General features: G+C 39.6%; 2 protein-coding genes across 2 annotated transcripts in view; one reads left to right on the top strand and one right to left on the bottom strand.

Annotated features, from left to right (window-relative positions):
• Nucleotides 1-13,537, top strand: part of ntn1a (netrin 1a) — a 70,748-nt gene extending 57,211 nt beyond the window's left edge. Inside the window, exons 6-7 of the mRNA XM_008414585.3 lie at nt 5,720-5,794; nt 9,940-13,537. Of these exons, the coding sequence (XP_008412807.1) occupies nt 5,720-5,794; nt 9,940-10,268 (404 nt within the window). The 3' untranslated portion in view covers nt 10,269-13,537. The remainder of the gene's footprint in view (nt 1-5,719; nt 5,795-9,939) is intronic.
• A 528-nt stretch (nt 13,538-14,065) lies between these two features.
• The window catches only part of stx8 (syntaxin 8), a 31,329-nt gene continuing 26,979 nt past the window's right edge, over nt 14,066-18,415 (bottom strand). Inside the window, exon 8 of the mRNA XM_008414596.2 lies at nt 14,066-14,744. Coding sequence (XP_008412818.1) covers nt 14,680-14,744 — 65 coding nt within the window. The 3' untranslated portion in view covers nt 14,066-14,679. The remainder of the gene's footprint in view (nt 14,745-18,415) is intronic.

The following is an 18,415-nucleotide window of genomic DNA, read 5'->3' as shown; positions in this document are numbered from 1 at the left end:
GGACTTGCAATAATATGACCCCAGATAAAAAAAAATTTTTTAATAAAATAAAAACCCAGTGATTATCAAAGCTATTTTATGATTTAGTTAATGATAATTTGCACATATTTCTAGGGTGGTTTTGATAACTTTTATCCTATAATTGGTGAAAATATTGTGTTGTGAATTAGCTTAATGACCTGAAAAGACAAACACATTTAATGATACACATCATTACCATCCACTTCATAGATATGGAGTATCCCATGTTGCTTTATCCCATGAGATCTCCATCTGGATACATACAGTTAAAAAGGTCAGGGGTCATTATTCCACCTTTCAGGTTAGGCACGGTGTCACCCGCAGGATATTTTGTTTTGCAACAAAACATCTTTGTGTTTTTTACAGAGACTCAGACTGTGGAAAATAAAAATAATTATTTTTCCTCACAACAGACAAATTTGGAATATAGAAGCTTTGATTACATCAGGTGTGTAAAACATTAACATGCCACAGAGTTAGTTCAATTTTCTTATGTCTAAGTAACAATTAGACATAATTGTTACTTATGTCTAATTGTTACTTCATTACTATCATGTAATGAAGTACTATCATGCTGAAGTACTGATAAATGTACTTCAGCATTTATCAGTCTAATGCTGAAGTACATTAGACTGATAAACTATTAGTGTGATTTAAAATTGCACTAATCGAAACTAAAGTGGTTATATCCTTTCTTTTTTCGTATTTGGGTGACAACGTTTTCACGGTACAGCAGCTTCCTCTGTTAAAGAGAAACCATCATTACTCAGTGGCAATACAGTGAGAAAAGAGGTTGGAGCGTCTTCTCTCTCTCTTTTTTTCCTCTTCCCCTCTCTCTCTCTCTCTCTCTCTCACTGTGTCTCCTTCCGAGACAGTATCCAGGCTCGCATCTTGAATGTGAGCAGCCCAGCGAGGAGGAGCAGAGCAGAACAGCAGCTCTCTAATCTAATTACGTGCTTTATTGGCTGCAGTTTGTTTCTCAATCAGTCTGGTTAAATGAGAGAGAGAGAGCCCCCTCCTCCTGGGAGCCATCATTTACACCTCCTCGTTCTACCGCTCCCGTTCTTCCAACTCTGTATGGCGTTTGTCAGACTTTGCATGTGGAGCCATGTGATGTGTGTTGTAATAATTTTGTAGCTTAGAAACTTGGACGTTGCTTTGCACTTGATCATCTGCAGCGGACATGTCAGAGCGGCTCCGATTGCGGACCTGAATGTTTTGACAGGAGAGGAACGACTCACATCCAGACTCGAACCTCACGCCTCCTAGTAGCACGTAACTATGAAATGACACATACAGAAGATTAAAATTGAGAACAAATAGAAATTTGGAAAGTGTGGCAAGCATTTTTTTTAAGGTCCCCATTAAAATCCAGTGCAGTTAATTATCTTCAAAAGTCACTAAATTAGTAAATAATCTCCGCCTGTGTGTGGTTTGATCTCAGTATCCAGCATGCGGACAAAGTGTTTCTTATCAGACGAGACCAAAAATAAACATTTTACTACAATTCTGCCATGTGGCAAGAAATGAACAATTAACTTCACCCTTGACACAATCTATAAAATCCACACAGGTCGGCTTTTGTCACGCCCGATCTAAACGCCAGTGCAGATTTCTCCTCCAGATGCGGAATAGGAGGAAGTTGTGAGGTTGTGCGTTCAGACCACAGCAGGTGAAGCGTGCATCATTTACCTGCCATCATTTAATTTCATTCTTCATGTGTAGCTACTGTTGTGACAGCCAGTGTGTTTTCTTTTTGTCACTGCAGAGAAAAATTTGATGTGTTCATCTGCTTAAAGCGTGACGGGATCTGGGTTCTCTGTTCATATTAATGACACCAAATGATAATGAAATGCAGCTGAATAGCTCATGTCATAATTACCATTTTAAGAAGTGATGTGCAGAAATAGATTATGACTGAATTTTTGTTGACGCTGAAACAGAAAGTCTAATGCAACCTCAGATATCATTGTAACTGTATTAACATTTAAAAACCTCACTATGTGTGACATAATAATTATTCAAAATCAATTTTTATTGAACTCTTTGAATTTAAACACAGACTTTGCGTGTTCAGTTTTATTTCCATCAGTCTGCAACTTATTTAGGCCTCAAGTCCATCATTTCTGTGCCTAATTGTAGCAAAACATTCCCTACACACTGAAAATGGAGACTGACAGTCTGGATTGACTTGGGAGGTAAAAGTACCTTTTGCTGCACTTGGATAATACCTCAATGTGCTTATTTCGACAGGGAAGCTAACTTGTCTCTTCAATAGGAACTTCCCCACTCCTAATGTTTAGTCTTGATTTGAACGACTAGATGCTTTCACCTCAACAAGCTGCATGGAGCCAAGTTTTCATGTTCAACATCTAAAAAAAACTAAAAAAAACGGCCTTGCGGTTCATTCAACCCACTACTGGCTGTCAACGGGTACTGCGACTTTTCCTTTGCCGCTGTAAAGTTTTGGCTCCAAGACGAACCGTATTGGGTCTGGAAGCAGCTTGAATGAAAACGATTAGTTTAAAAGGCTGCGGGGTACTTTGATAGAGGGGGCAAAGGTCCACCTCTCACTTATCAACTTCTTAGTGCGCTGAAAGGCCCAAAAACAAAGCGCTGTAGTAACTACATCTACTTGGAACACGCAGAGCACATTTTAGCTCGGCATTACAAGACCGCTTCCCCTTCTGCCGCTTGTAGCGCAGGCACAAAGGGGACATTTGTCTTCGCAGTAGGGGACCGCCTGGTCCTAAACAGGCATCTCGGGACGCTCTCAGCGGGCCCCGGAGCTGTGTCTCAGGGGTACACTAATGGGGAACGAAAGGCTATCAAAGGGAAGTATCATGATGGCATCGGGGGCGGGGGGGTTATGAGAAAACAAAGCTGCCCTTCCACAGCCCCCTCTTCCATCATTTACATGGTAATCAGCTCCAGCTTTTATAGACTCCTCTGTTCGGTTTGTACTTTCTCCGCTCCGGCCGGAGCCCAACCACACTGTAACGCAACCAGCAGCTCTGCTCATTTTTACTCTCCTCTTTTTCTCCCCCCTCTGCCAAATTACATTCATCTTGTTTTGCTGCCCGCCTGTCTTCCACCATTCATTCTCCCTCCCTCCCTCTTCTCTACTCGGGCATTTCTTTCTGTCATGTCGTTCCCCAGGCAACCTCATTGTAATGGCCCATAAAGAGTAGTAAAGATTTACTCACATCTGTGAGGTTTGTTCATATTTAGAGCTCAAAGTCCTTCTTCCATCGGCCATACAACATCCTACAACTTTCTGTCAAAACATCCCATTTAGGTTTCCTTCACCATGTCTGCATCAGCTGGTGAGAATAGACCAAGGGAGCAGAGATGAAGGGATTCCTGCTTGGCATTTATAAGTTATTAAGTTATTTGGCCAATTTTGAAACTCCAGTTTTTGAAAGAGGTTTGATGTGAGATTACAAACTGTAGCTTAAGACGCATTCAACATTTTTTTTCCTGGCCTTCCTGTCATTTTATTTCCACTTGGGATTTCCCAATTAAGTATTTTTGGATTTGAATTTGAATGAATGATCATTATTTATTTACACGAGGAGCAGAGGCGATGTCACACAGTGTGTTTCACAGAGAAGTTGCTAAAGGTTTTGTGATGTTTTAGAAAATATTAGTTTGTTTTTGTTATTTCATACCGTCCTTAGAAAACGTATTAAAAATTAGAGTGGAGAGTGATCAGTGCAGCTAGCATTACTCCAACATCAGTTTTAGTGTTTAAGCCTTGGGAAATGAAAAGCAACGTATGAGAAGTGAGATTTCCAAAAGACTGGGAACATCTGCAGATATTTAATGTTCCAAGACAGTCAGAGGTTAAAAGCTGTAAATAGTGAGAGCAACTTACCAGTAGCATGTTTAGCCTTCCTGTTACCTTTAGACAACCTTCAGCTTGAATGAAGTGCAGACATGTCTCTATACAGTTTCCTTTCAAATAAATTATTCTATTTTTCGTTGACTATTTTTGGATATGTTTAACTTTGCGTCTTCCTTACTTAGCAGCAACATACACACTGAAGAGTCTTGTGGGTGCAAAGTGAACTGGTGGCGTTTGTGTGCTCACTGAGAAAAACATTGTATTTCAAAATGTCAGGGAGAACACTTAGTTTTTTTACCCACTGTTGCAGTGCTTTAACTTCGCTCTATTTAAAAAAAAAAAAAAACTGATATCGCCAGGTTCATACTTTGAGTATCAACTTTATTTTTCATCACACACTGCGATTACAGTATCACAGGTAATTATTTTTGTCAGCAGGCCCAAACCATCATTGCAAAAAGAACATACACTGTTTAATCAAGGCCCTTTGTGTATTTCTAGGCAAAAAAATTTGCTGCCTTGTGCAACCAGATGACAAACTCCAAGGACTCTTTCAGCAGGCGCTCTCAGAGTGTGTTCATTCATACACCGCTGGGTGTTTGACAGCTTTTCTACAGCGTGGAGCTGTGAGGCAGTGTGGGTAAGCCCACAGCCTGCTTGAGGTATTTATTTGTTCACGGCTCCAACATGGACACCCCGCCTGCCGCCCCACCCCCGCGCCCCCCAACCCTGTGCAAAAAAAAAACAAAAAAAAAAACGGCTCCCCTGCCTAAAGCTTCATGGATGGCTAATTTTTCCTTCCTGACCTCCCTTTGTGTAGCAATGACCCACTTCACCGCCGCCCCAACACCTTCCACTCCCTGGAATAGCTGCCAACTGTGAGCAACCCCCCCTCCCCCCCCCACACACACACACGCAAAACTGAGAGCTTGACATGGTCCTCCTTGGGAGACTTTTTTTAGTTTTATGTTTCTTATTGGGGCGTTTGGGTGACAAGCCGTGTGAGGCAGGTCTGCACAGACCTGATCCCTCAGACACAGTGAGAACAAGTGGTGCTTCATCTTGGGGTAAATGCTAAATGGCACAATTGTTACTGAACACATTGTGTCATAAGACAATGCTGAGGACGTCAGACAAAACAATCAAAAAGAAATCATTTGTCAACCCATTAATTAGTGCACTATATTTGCTTATTTTGTGACAATTATATATTTCTGTACTGTAAATTTTCACAAAATACACACACACATGCATATTATTAACCTTTAAAACGTTTTGCAAAAATACAAATACAGCACATTATTATAACTTCTACATTTTAACATATTACCTTTATAAACTCCAAAGAAGAAAACAATGATAGGCTTATCTTTTATATTACTATTCATTTTATTTAATTTTTTTTACTTTTATCTTGATTGAATATTTTACATTATAATTCAAAAAATTTTTTATTTAATCTACTGAACTGTGAAGATATTCTTGTAACTGGGATATTTTTTTTTTCAACCTCACAGATTTTACCATAGAACCAATACACAGTTTGTATCGTTTGTAGAAACTTAATCAGAACCAAATAAGTTATTTTTAAAAATTACATTATTTATTAATAAAATGGTTAACATGGTAAAAAAAAATTTAATTGGTGTAAAAATATAATTTTTTTTTGTTTTTGCTAAATTTCCTGCTCTTTATGTTCATGTTGCTGAAATCAGGTTGTGTTAATTCAGCATTTTGAAGTCATGCATTAGCAACCACAGATTATTAAAACATATTCGATTGTGTTATTGATGTCTTTATTTTCCAAGTGTCCTCGATGCATAATCTTATTTTCTTTTTTTATTCCAACAGACTGTGACTCTTACTGCAAAGCATCAAAAGGCAAACTGAAAATCAACATGAAGAAGTACTGCAAGAAGGATTACGGTGAGTCAGACAAAACACTCGTTGGTCTGCCAATAACACACTCTTAGCGGAATTTAAAAAAAATTTGGAGCAAGTAGAATAAACCTCAGATATCAATGAATAAATCTAAAAAATGTTTCTGCAAGCGTTGCATTTTATTCTAAGCCATAGAGTTGCTTTCAGTTTTCTTTCGCAGTCACAGGCCCGGTTTGTTCAAAAGAGCTTTTACAGTTTTACAGATTCCCTACTTTAGCTCTGAGTAAAGAATCAAAACAGACAAAGAATCAAACAGATCTTTGAGCAATGAAGAGATGAGCGGACAAACAGAGGGGGAGAAAGGGAGCTTGAAGGAAGGAGCGGGAAATAGAATTAGACAGAGGTGTGTGTGAGCGTGTGTGTGTGTGTGTGTGTGTGTGTGTGTGCATGTTTGGGGGCGGGGGGTTATCTGCACAGCGAGACAGACAGTGGGGGCTCACTAAGAGATCCTCATTAAGGATCAGCCCACTTCCCCCCACAACCAGAGCGTCCCGTGCTGCATTCCTGCGACCATCAGTCTGCCACACCATTCAAGGTGTGGATAAGACGTATGACCTCTCCCCTCTCCCACCGTCGCCCGTGTCCCCTCCCCTGATTGAAGTCAGGCTGCAGAGCTGCTGAACCAAACCGGGGGGCGTCCCGCAGCATACTTCAGGAGCTTGACGGATAGGTCCGGGCTTTGTTCCGCTGGGATTTGGAGGAGTTAGGGGTCAGCTTATAGACACCTCCTCTTCAACCCGGGTCCACCTCGCTGGTGGTGTCGTGAGAAAAGTTGGGCCTCTGGAGCGTTTGCTGTTGGTTCTTGAGGGGGACGACGTCAGAACCGGGGCGGTAGTGAGAGTCTGCATTTTGTAAAAATGTCTGATTAAAGGAAAGTTTTACATTTTAGTCAAAATGAACACAAAATGTCGGCGGTTACCATCAGGAGAAGACGTTTGTTTAAAAAGAGTAAAAGTGATGTTCTGCTAGTAGAACCATCAGTCCAACCCAGAGTACCACCATCTATCCACCCAACCCAAGGTAACCAAAAGAACGGCTCTCGGATGATTTGCTATGTGTTTCGTGTGAACTGCAGCGGATTGACGGCTGTAATAATATCAAGAAAAGATAAATAAAGGCTCCGCTGAAGCACGAAATGCAGCTATACAATATATTTGCTGGTATTCAACTGACCGGTTGAAGCAGCTGTGTAACTCATGTCAGAACAAACTCCAGGGATCAGTGTAATTTAGCTTTGGCACACAACAGATCAGATCTACACAAAAGATGGTTTTGCTGTTTAAACTACTGAAGCATGAAGGACTTTTTTTCCCCGCTAATCCATCTCCCTGCTACTGGTCTTACAGTGAAAGTATTCGAGTCCCTATAAATTTGTCACATTTTGGAGCATTATAACCACAAACGTCAATGTAAAACTCTTTTGAATTTTACGTGACAAACCGATGCAAAATTACTGCTTAATTTTAAAGTGGAAGATTAAATTATTTTAACAAATAATGGTCTAGGTGTGGTATGCATTTGGATTCAGCCACCCTGAGTAAATACTTTGTAGAACCTGCTTTAGCTGCAAAGACAGCTGCAAGTATTTATTTTTTGAAATTTTTTTTTGGGGTGTGTCTCTACTGCTTTTGCATGCATAGATACAGAAACTCGTCTTTGTGACTCAGCTGAAGCTGAGTCAGACTGGACGTAAGAGCGTCTGTGAATAAGCTGTTCCACATATTCTTAATCAAATTTAGGTTACAGACTTTGCAATCAGTTGCTTTGCCTTTACTAGCACCATCTAGGTTTGAAATACACCCTAAAGTAGCTTACAGAAACATACTCAAGCCTGATTCAGGAGAGGAAGAAAATCCTTATGAAGTACATGCCACATACAATTAGAAAATCTGAGCAGAAGTCAAACTCAGTGTGGATCTATTGAATTTGTCTCGGAAGAAGGAAAGCTTTGGAGCATTTTAAAAAAGATCAGCAGGGAGCTGGAGCTCCATGCTGTGCCAGAAAACCATGCTGCGATGCTTTGTGTCCGGGCCCATGGAAAGAATTACAAGCTACCGTGGGGCGCAAGATAAGGGCTGAAATGTCTGATCTGAGCAGAACCCTGGCTATAACCAGTTTATCCACTCCAGTCTCCCCAGTAGCTGATGACCTAATGCAAAGATGAGCTGGTGGACGCAAGGAGATCCACGGGTCGCCCTCAGATCACTCTACACATGTGCTTCACTTATGCAAAACTGAGAATTAAAGGCAAGCTAAAAGACTAAACTTGAAAATAGGGAGAACATAGCCGTCCTTAAAGAAAAGATGCACACAATTTTCTTTGATATGATTTAATAAAATGCTGGATTTTAGCCCCCCCCCCCCCAAAAAAAAAGAGAGAGATGGCTTTAAGAAATTAGAGCATGACATATCCAGGCGACACGTTTATTGAAGCCGTGCTCAAACCCAACCTATTAGCTTCTGAATAGGGAAATGAATGCAAAAAAATGCCACTGTACAAATAAGGATGACCTCAATATCACCAGTCATTTATTAAGCTTACAATATAATATATCAGACTCAACACTTGCGGGTGATATTTTCATGTCGAGCAACGCAAGTGCAAGTTTAGTCTGTTTTGATGTGACTCATTGATATTTAGACTGGTAACGCATTTCACTATAATTCCACTTAAAGGTGCACAGAAAAAACCTAAAGAAAAAAAGTTCTTCTGCCTAACAGACGTGATATTTTGATTTGAACGTCAGAAACTTTAATGACTAGTGTTTCAGCTTCTCTCAAAGCATGTTAAAAATGCTTTGACTGGAAACCCTGAGCCAAAATGTGGGATCAGACCTTCAACACAATGTTGTTTTGGACTAGAGGGCTTCTCCTGCTCCCCAGACAGTCCAGAAAATATAAGTTCTTGCTCAGAAAATATTACATTGAATTTTTATGTTCAGAGTATGAAAAAAGGTGAAAAAAGATGAAAAAAGAAGAAGAAAATGTACAGTTTTAGATCACTGGTTTGGAGATTGTAGATACAAATCCTGCACTGCACTCGGATTTTCTTGTAATGCTGAAGGAGAAAGAAGTGAACCCAATCATATGATTGTTCATCTTTAAAGCTCCCTCATAATTATAGGAGAAGCTTAATGGAACTTAATAGAGATCTGGTCAATATAATACATATTGATACATTCTGGCGTAGGATCCATGAATTCTATCTGCTCCCTGAGGGCCACGTCTGTTCATTCCCCACGTAATATCCCTGAGTGTCTGCTCAGCTAACGTCTCTAATAGCCGTCTCTTGCCTCCTAATCCCATTACTGATCACACTGCTGTGTCAGTATAATAGACAAAGTGCATGTGGAGCCGTATATGATAGCTGGGCTGCATACCTGGCCTTTTCACTTTGTTTAAGAGAACAACGTAAACCACAAACGTCCATTTTTGAAACAGGATCGTGTTTGCTTTAGTGTTGTTCATTGTTATTTATTGTGCAAACTGTGACTGCACGCACACTGCAAAAACACAAAATCTTACCGAGTAATTTTGGTCTCATTTCTAGTGCAAATATGTTAGTACAATTGAAATAAGACAAAACTAACTTAAAAGTAAGTTTTCTGCAAAATCTAGTGGCTCGATTTAAGTAAATAATTCCTTAATATTGATGAAAAAATACTTGTTCCATCGGCAGATAAATTCACTTATAACAAGACATTTTTCCTGTTTCAAGTGAAATATTCTGCCAATGGAAATAGTACTTTATAAAGTACAATATTAAGGAATTATTCACTGAAAATGAGCTCTTTTATCTTGCAGAAAAGTTACTTGTAAGTTCATTTGTCTTATTTCAAGTGCATTTAGAAATTTGCTCTTGCAGCTAGACTAAAGTGCTCTGTAAGTTTTTGTGTTTTTGCAGTGTGCTCTCGCAGCAGATTTCTCTTCTGTCACTAACTTAATGATTAATGTTCCAACAGGCTTCTTTTTGTAATGTATTGGTAAGAAGCTTAAAGGCTTTATAAAAATCACAAGAGGCCCCAGTCTGTATTATAAGCAAATAGAAATATGTTGTGCATGTGTTGAAAGCAGTAAAACCGACTCGACGTTAACCAACAATGCTTTGTCCTCCCGATATCACACTGCAGCTGTCCAGGTGCACATCCTGAAGGCAGACAAAGCCGGCGAGTGGTGGAAATTTACCGTCAACATCATATCCGTCTACAAGCAGGGGGAAAGCCGCATCCGCAGGGGGGACCAGTTCCTATGGGTCCGCGCCAAAGACGTGGCCTGCAAGTGCCCCAAGATCAAGCCCGGGAAGAAGTACCTGCTGCTGGGGAACGACGAGGACTCCCCCGGCCAGAGCGGAGTGGTGGCGGACAAAGGAAGCCTGGTCATCCAGTGGAGGGACACGTGGGCACGCAGACTGAGAAAGTTCCAGCAGCGTGAGAAGAAAGGAAAGTGCAAGAAGCCATAGGTGGGGAGCAAGCAGAGAGGAAAGCTGGAGAACGAAGAGGAATCCTCAACAGGTTCTCAGAAAAAAAAAAAGAAGAAGAAGAAAAAAAAACGAGAGAAAGTGAGAGAGACAGAGGACCCGGGACAGAGGACACTGTTTATGTCGCTGCTTTTTGTGTAGAAGCATGAAGAGAATTATTTAGGATGATTTGTATTTTCTAGTGAACTTTTGTTGAAGGAGGTCACCTTGCAGATTTGGTTTCATGGTTTATTTTTACCCTGAGATTCGTCTCTCTTGTGGATTTGGCGAATTTGCACCTGTTACCAGTATATAACATTATTTGTGTTTGTTTTCTTTACTCTAGTATGAAAACCCTGTATTGAATGCTCTAATTTTTCTATGGACATCCTACGCTGGTGCAAATGACAAAAAGACACTTAACTACAGCTGCAATATTGCCTCTGCATGTATTGTTTTTTTTTAACTGTATTTTTCACAGAGAACTTAACTGGTTTCATGGAAAGCTGTCGTTTATCCGAGGTACGTGCTGTGAAAGCTACTGTTGCTGTGTCAAACCAACATACATGTAGTTGTCTATCGTGTGCTCTGAGTCAGGAATATCTGCAGCTTAAACAATCATAAATCTCTCAAGTTTACTTTTTCGTGAGTTCTAGGATTAAGAATATGCAAGTGGAAGGAGAAGGACAGGGACAGAGTTTAGTTTTTATTTATAAAAGCTCCTCAACTACACATCTTAAATCGTAAATGCTGTGGTGCGTTATGCTAAGAGTACATATTCACCCTTCTAATTTGAGAGCGGTCAAATCACTTAGGTGGCTGTTAAAGGAGTAATTCAAGATTTTTCAAGTGACGTTCTAAGCAGACAATATGTCAGTGCATCTCAAATAATCATCAAAAATTGAAGTTAATCCACTGCATGTTGCTTATAGTATTTTCTTGTCTGTCTTTGTATACATGTGGACTTATTCTATAGAGTTTCATAAGATGGTCCAACGTTTATAACTACAACAGCTTCAACTCCTCTCTGCAGCCTGGCTACAAGGTTCAGGAAAACATTTAGGAGATTTTATTACCTTTCTTTGAAATGTGCATTTGTGAGGTCAGATCACACAGTGATGTTGGATTAGAACGCCTCACACTCGGCGTTCACTGTCAGGACACCTATTGATTTTTAGGCGCTGATCCTAAAGATGTTTCATGATGTTTTATGTTCCCCACATATATATATATATATATATATATGCATAAAAGTCCTGAACTACTCCTTTAAGGTGCTTTTGTATTTTATTTCATATTTGATTTGTTGCTGTTATTGCTCTTCATTTCTTATCAGTTTATTTAAACGAGTCATTTTCGTTACTGGCTTTTAAACAAGACTCGCTTTTTCAAACAGTTTATCGACCAGAGGACACTCACAGTTTTACATGAGCTTTTACATCACATCTTAAAATATTTTTTCGCAACAGTAAAGATAGCAAAAATAAAGAATATGGGACATGGATACAGCCTTCGTTTTGCAGCAAAATGCGATGCATGTCACCAATTAATACTTAATTGCAGCTGCATACTACTGTCTTTGCTGCAAAGAAGGCAGTAAACAGTAGTGTATGTCACATTCGTAAGGGTTCAGATGTTTTACAAACTCATAAATACTATATTGCTGACAGCAGATTATTAAAACGTACATTAATTAGTTTAAAAGAATTAGAAAAGTATCTTATAACTGTAGGAACAAAGATACAAAAAGCAGGAAAATGGAAACCATGAAAGGATCATGCTCATACCTCATGATGCAGATATACATTATATACAGGACCTTTAGTAAGAGGTATTACTTTATTTATCTCCACCTTCATTTGCAATGTTTTTGTCATTATCGGATCTCAGATTTGTACTGTTTTTGCAGACATCAATGCAAGAAGGCACATCGACTATAAGGACACAGTCCATTCACTTCAACATTTTGCACAAGGTGGAATGGGTCGTAATCATCTGCCTGTTGATACCACTTTGCTCATCTGTTTGTACACAGTTCACGTCTCTTGATAGGAACAAAGTCGCAGAGCTCAGGTTATGTAAAACATTAATAATTAATGCATCGATCTTTGAAAGACGACATCAACGAAAACAAACCCAGGAATAAACAGTTTCTTGTCTCTCAAAATCGCATGCATAGCCTCGTCGGTGAAGTTTAATTAGGCCCCGCTCACAGCGGACTGCGAATGCAAAAGTTTACAGGTCGCTACTTGCTCGCCTACTAAGCACGCACACCTCCAAATTCCACCTAATCTGCCTTCTGAGAGATCAAAGGAAGTTGAGTTTTTCAGGATGCATGACAAAATATGCAGATATACATTTGTCGTGCTCTCAAATAGATGCTGTGATATTTATCAATGAGAAGGGAGAAAGATGAGAACGGATGTAGAACGAGTAGGAAGAAAAAAAGTATGAGCAGCAGCTCATATGGTTTACAGTGCAATTATACGATAGTAGAACAACACAGAAATCAAAATCTGCATGATTCCTTCTGATGATGCTCTTACACTGCAAAGTAAGGCTCCGTAGAATCACACACAAAAATGGGGTTTTCTGAATTAACTGAGATTCAGTTGTTTTTAAGCGATGGAGGAGATCTAGTATAACGGAGCCTTACGCGTCCTTATAAAGCCATGGTGTTAAGAACAGGGGTTTGACTGCAATAGATGCCTGACAAACAGATGACTGACATTATTGTGACTTAACTATACATCTAGTGTTTGATTTGTATTCAAATTATCCTGAAAAGATTCAGTGCTGCTCACGAACACATACTCCTGCCTTTCGTTGGTAAATATTTTAGTTTTATCGTCATCTGATGAACTTTAACCTCTAATCACACTTCCCTCATCTCTGTAGCCTCATGCTGTCCTTTTCCCCAGCAGTCTGTAGAGCAATGGTTTGACAAGCCTCCCCGATGAAACGCCATAAACACATCAAAGCATTGCTTTGTGTTCATACTATGAATTGTAAATGTTCTTGTCGCCATTGCAAAGACTTTTAGCAATGTTGTTTTACGATGCCTACTAATATATTATGGTTATTATATATGAATATATTTAATGACACAAGACATTGTGGATTTTGTCTTTTCAACTTTTTTTTTTGTTATTATTACCTGTATGTGGTTGTTTAGATCGTTGACATTAAAGAAGGAAAATAACTACTGAACACAAACTTGGTAGAACTAAATTCAGATTATCAGTTGAAATAAACTTGTTACATTGACAGATTATTGTCTTTGTTGCTGTGATTTTTTTCTTTTTTTTTTTCCTTTTCATTTTGCTGATTACGCGCAAAACTAACTCTGCAAGATGTTGAAAGTTTGGCATATTGTTTTATAATCTAATCTAATCCTGATTTAAGCTTCTCCACAACCAACCATGTTGTAATTTGCTCTACAACAGCTGCACTTGTACCAACATTACATTATGTGGATCATATTTACAACCGAGGTGACTTCTGAGTCGTTTTAGAAGGGGATGAAAACAAACTTTTTCAGACTTTTGCTTCTGCTTCACGGCTATTTGGTGCTGGTCTCTCACCTAAAATCCCCATAAACTATGTTGTCGTTTGCATTATAATGCGACAGGATGTGAATGAGTCGGCATATTTTTTTCAGGCACTGTAGACTGAAGATGTGGTGCATGTGTGCAGAAAGGATGTCAGCAGCCCACTCTGACCAAATATCGCGTTACAAAACCCTCCGGTACTCCAGAGATGCGTGACGAGTCTCTGACATGAAGGCAGACAGACGGGTATCAAGGGACTATTAACTGAAAATGTCATTTATTAGATATTACAAGCAGAGCTGATTTAACAGGAAGTAACAGAGGCATGTTGGTAACTGTTAGTTCTGGCTACAGTCTGTTCGATAAACATTAGAAAGTGCTAGCAAACTTATATCATTACAGCTGCTACAGCAATGCACGAGTAAATAAATGTGAATGTGAATATTGGAAGGTTACTGTACCTGATGTAAACCTGAGTCCAGCCACAGAAAGACTGTAGACCTGCAGGAGGTCCTGCTGTTTGGACTAAATTACTTAAAAAAGTAGTTCACAATCTGCCAAATAATTTAACATCCAGATGATCAGTGGATGCAGTGATTCAAACGTTATTTTCACTACAGTAAAAGATGATTTATATTCCCACAGTATGTACAGGACAGAGAAGGAAACGTCCTCAAGCCTCTTCTGCCCACAGTATAAAAACAAACATTTGTGCTGCTAAATGAAGGAAATTTTATTTCACATTCGTTTAGTTTGATAGTTTCCAGTGATCAAAAGAGAGAACAGAAGACCGAAGACAGTATTTCAGTGAGTATCCGTGATTTAAACTGGTCCACATCCGCCGCTGCTGCCGCCTCCATCAGCTACACAGGCCACACGGCGATCACAACGATGGCTATGAGCAGCAGCACGATCACCACCAGCATCCCTGAACGGACAAAAGGAAAAACAGAGAAGGATGAGATTAAGGCACAAACCTCTGCTGATTACCAAAGACATCAAAACTCAAATCATGTCATATCAACTCAGTCAGGAGGACGATCACCGCCGAATCTCTTGAAACTTAATTGGGAATTATCATTAGGATCAAATGCCAACATTTTCTGTCCAATGAAACATTTCATTTACACCAGCAATTGAAAAAGTGATCCAGAGTCTCCTTAAAATATATTAATTTCTCTTACAATGCAAACAGTTTGGAGTTTTAAATTTACAGGAGCTGTTCGGATATTTATGAGGGGTGTAAGTTTGTAAAATGAGACTTTGTAACTCAACATTTGCTCCATCTGAAAGTAGCATCCCATTCCAATGCAGTCATTTCTTGAAAAAATAAAAATTAAAAATCTGTTTAAAACTGAGAAGATTTTTGAAATTTCAGCTAAAAACTGCAGGTTGTTAGATCACATGTCAAAAATAATTCCTGCAAATTATCCTAGAGTCATACATGAGCCATCCGTCTACCTGCTGAAGCTTGGCTCAAAGTTAGTCATCAACAAGACAAACTTTGCACAGAGGTTGCGGTGGCTCAGTCAAAGCCCAAACCTCAAGCCTGATTTAAATAAGCTTGTGGGACATTAAGACAATTTTGGACAGATAAAAGCCAACAAACCTCTAGCAAGGTTGCATTGATGTGGCTTTTTATGTGACTTGAGCTGCGGTGCTGAAGTACTGATGGCAGCTGTTTGTCCTCTGACTCAAACTGTCCAACGTTCTCTGCAGCATGTGGTTGGTATTTCACCCAACCATTTTTTTTTACTGTTACATTTCTCTCATTCTTGTGCTTTTTACTCCCACTCCCTCCTCTGCCGTCTAATTGGCTGTTGGTCCCACAGGTGAAAAGTCAAGGCAAGGTTTAAGCCATGCTGGATAAACTGTGGTTAAAGGGGGTCCAGATGGCTTTGGAAGTCACTGTAAGTTGGCTTATTTAGTTCGTTTTTTAAAGTAAACTAAAACATGGAGGGCTTGTGTTTTGTAGTTTATCCATATGTAGGTAATAACTTGCGTTTTTATTCTGTTTGAGTTGAAGGTGCTCACACAGGACATGCATTTTGGGTGTTATTGCCGGACCAGGCAGCACCTCTCCCCACTAATCCCCAACATATGTGAGCTAAATGTAAATATCAAAGAAGAAACATTTGCTTGTGATGACTCTTTAAACGCCTCCAGCTAAAAGCAAAACACACATCAGAATTTGCTGCAGTTATCCTTGTTTGCATGTAAATGATATGTAAGCAAAACCCAACGCTTATTGGATTCAGAGTTACGAATTTCATTGATCCTCATCCAACATCTGACAGAAACTCCACCTCTCAATCCATAGCAACAGGAGCATTAAGGAATGAGCTTTGCAAGCTATGCATGCATTACTGCAGAGCAAAGCTCTCACACTCTTCAGCTTCACATAATAGTCACTCATAAAGCCACAGTTGACACCCAAAGTGACCCCACCCTTCTTTTGTCCTTGCACCGTCACTGTCTGCCCCGGCAACTAGACATGGCCTTCCTCGCCCTCAGAGGGACCCCTGGGGGCCTCATGACAAGATTGGCGCTGGCATCCCCGATAGATTAGGGCGGTGCTGTGACAGTCCCGCTGATGGAGTTGGTTGGTGTCTGCTGACAGACTGACCACCCAGGAGTCCTGCAGGAACAAGTCTGGGTTCATCCCATCTTAGCAATTTTCAGAGGCATCAGTAGGACAAATCACAGAAAGAAAATGATAATTGGTGAGAGTCCTGACGCTGCCTCCCCGCTCAGAGTTCAAAGACCTTTTGGACCACAAAAGGCGAGCATGACCCCTGAAGGAAGGGGACATATTTTCTGTCGACAAGATTAACATGGGGATGTTTCTCGAAACAAAACTGGGACAGACAAAAACTTTAATAAGTTGTTTTTGTTTGTTTATTCATAGGGCATTAAGAAAAAGATGGCATATCAATAAAAGTTCTTAAATTATCCAAATGTTCTGTGACACATGAAATCAACATAAGTTTAAGTCAAGGATCTTCTGTTTCAGAGTTTTTCTGCAAACTGTATTAAATTTGCCAACGACTTGTTATAAACAGATGCTCATGTAGTTTTTAGGGTTCATTTTCTAACATTTCTGTGGATGACATTTAGCACAGCTATAGTGTATGTTTTTCAGCCAGCCTGTTGGCAGTGTGCAGCAACAGATGGAGGAAGCGTAGAAATGAATGGCTTCTCTGCTCCATATGACCAAAGAAGACATTGGTCACTCTGGTACCTTCTAAGGAATTTCCTTTAAAAAAAAAAAGAAAAGAAAAAAAAAAGAGTAGAAATGTTTTGTTTTTGTTTTTTTAAAGAATGAGCAGCTTGGATGGCATTACTTCATTAAGCCTCACTTTAACCTAAGACCAAACCTAAACTATTGCTTAGTCAGGTAGAAGCTAAACTAATCCATCCAGTATTCCACAAGGAGGCTAAACTATGAAAGAATCTCACTTGCATAAAAACAACACTGGTGTAAAAACTTGATCAATAATATAAAACAGCTTAAACATTTAAATATTATTGCTTCTTTTTTCTCCACCAACACATCCTAACATGCATAAGAAATAACACAAACATTAAGAGACAATAAAATCAAACATTAGTGCTGCAGTTATAGTTAAAGTAATCCAAATCACAGCAAGAGTTTCCTTGGAAATCTCCCATAGCACTGAGTGTGTAACTTAGTTGGGATTCAAGCCGCCTCTGGGTTTCATAGGGCTGCTGAAGTGTCTCTCTACAAGCTGGGGATTAGCTAAGTCAATTGGAGTCATCATGAAGTGATGCTGTGTGTTGAGGACCTTCTGACTCACATTGCACTACAACAGATCCTGTAGTCCTACCGACTAATCTGGCACACTAATCCAACAAGACTAAAAAACACTCCTTAGTTTCTGCCAAAGCTGACAGAAGCGGTAATGACTGGGTATCCGCATCATCCAACTATGACAGGAGCAGATCGGTGCTTGAAATGTTTGTAGAAAAATGTGTGTTTTTGTGTTTTGTTTAAGGAAGTTCTGTTCCTTAACGACAGCTGAGCGTGGCTCTACTCATCTTCATTTTGAGACTCTGATTCAAGTTGCACTTGTGTTGCAAAAGAAAAGACTTCAAAACTGACTGAGACTTGTGTTCAGTTCAAACGACTCGACGTAAACATCTCCGGCTCTACAGTCAGACGTTTTTTTGGTTGTTGGTGTTGAATCAAAACTACTTGCAGGATGAAACAGAAGCATGTGAAGTATCTATAGCGGTTTCTCAAACCACTGCTGTTTGATGAAACATGTTAGCGGATCAATTTATGATGAGATAAAAGTCTGTGATATTTATTCCTGACCTTCAGATGCGAGAAAATTAGCATGTGCAACGATCAGAGATTTGAGGCATTTCTGGTTTTTGTAACACAGATCACAAGTCATTTCTTCCAAATCAAGTCTCTAAAGAAAAAAGTAAGAAGAAGAAACCAAAATCTATTCATATCAATTTCTGAATGTATCAAAGTAAAATGATTGTTTTAGGGAAGAAATCTCTGCAGGAGGGAAAAACGGCTTAAAAGATAACGTGCATCATTACACGGTTAGAGCAGCAAAACTACTG

Source organism: Poecilia reticulata, chromosome 1, assembly GCF_904066995.2.
Source record: "Poecilia reticulata chromosome 1, P_reticulata-male-v2, whole genome shotgun sequence".
NCBI lineage: Eukaryota > Metazoa > Chordata > Actinopteri > Cyprinodontiformes > Poeciliidae > Poecilia > Poecilia reticulata.
The sequence above is the reverse complement of the archived record's forward strand: the minus strand, read 5'-3'. Positions and strand labels throughout refer to the sequence as shown.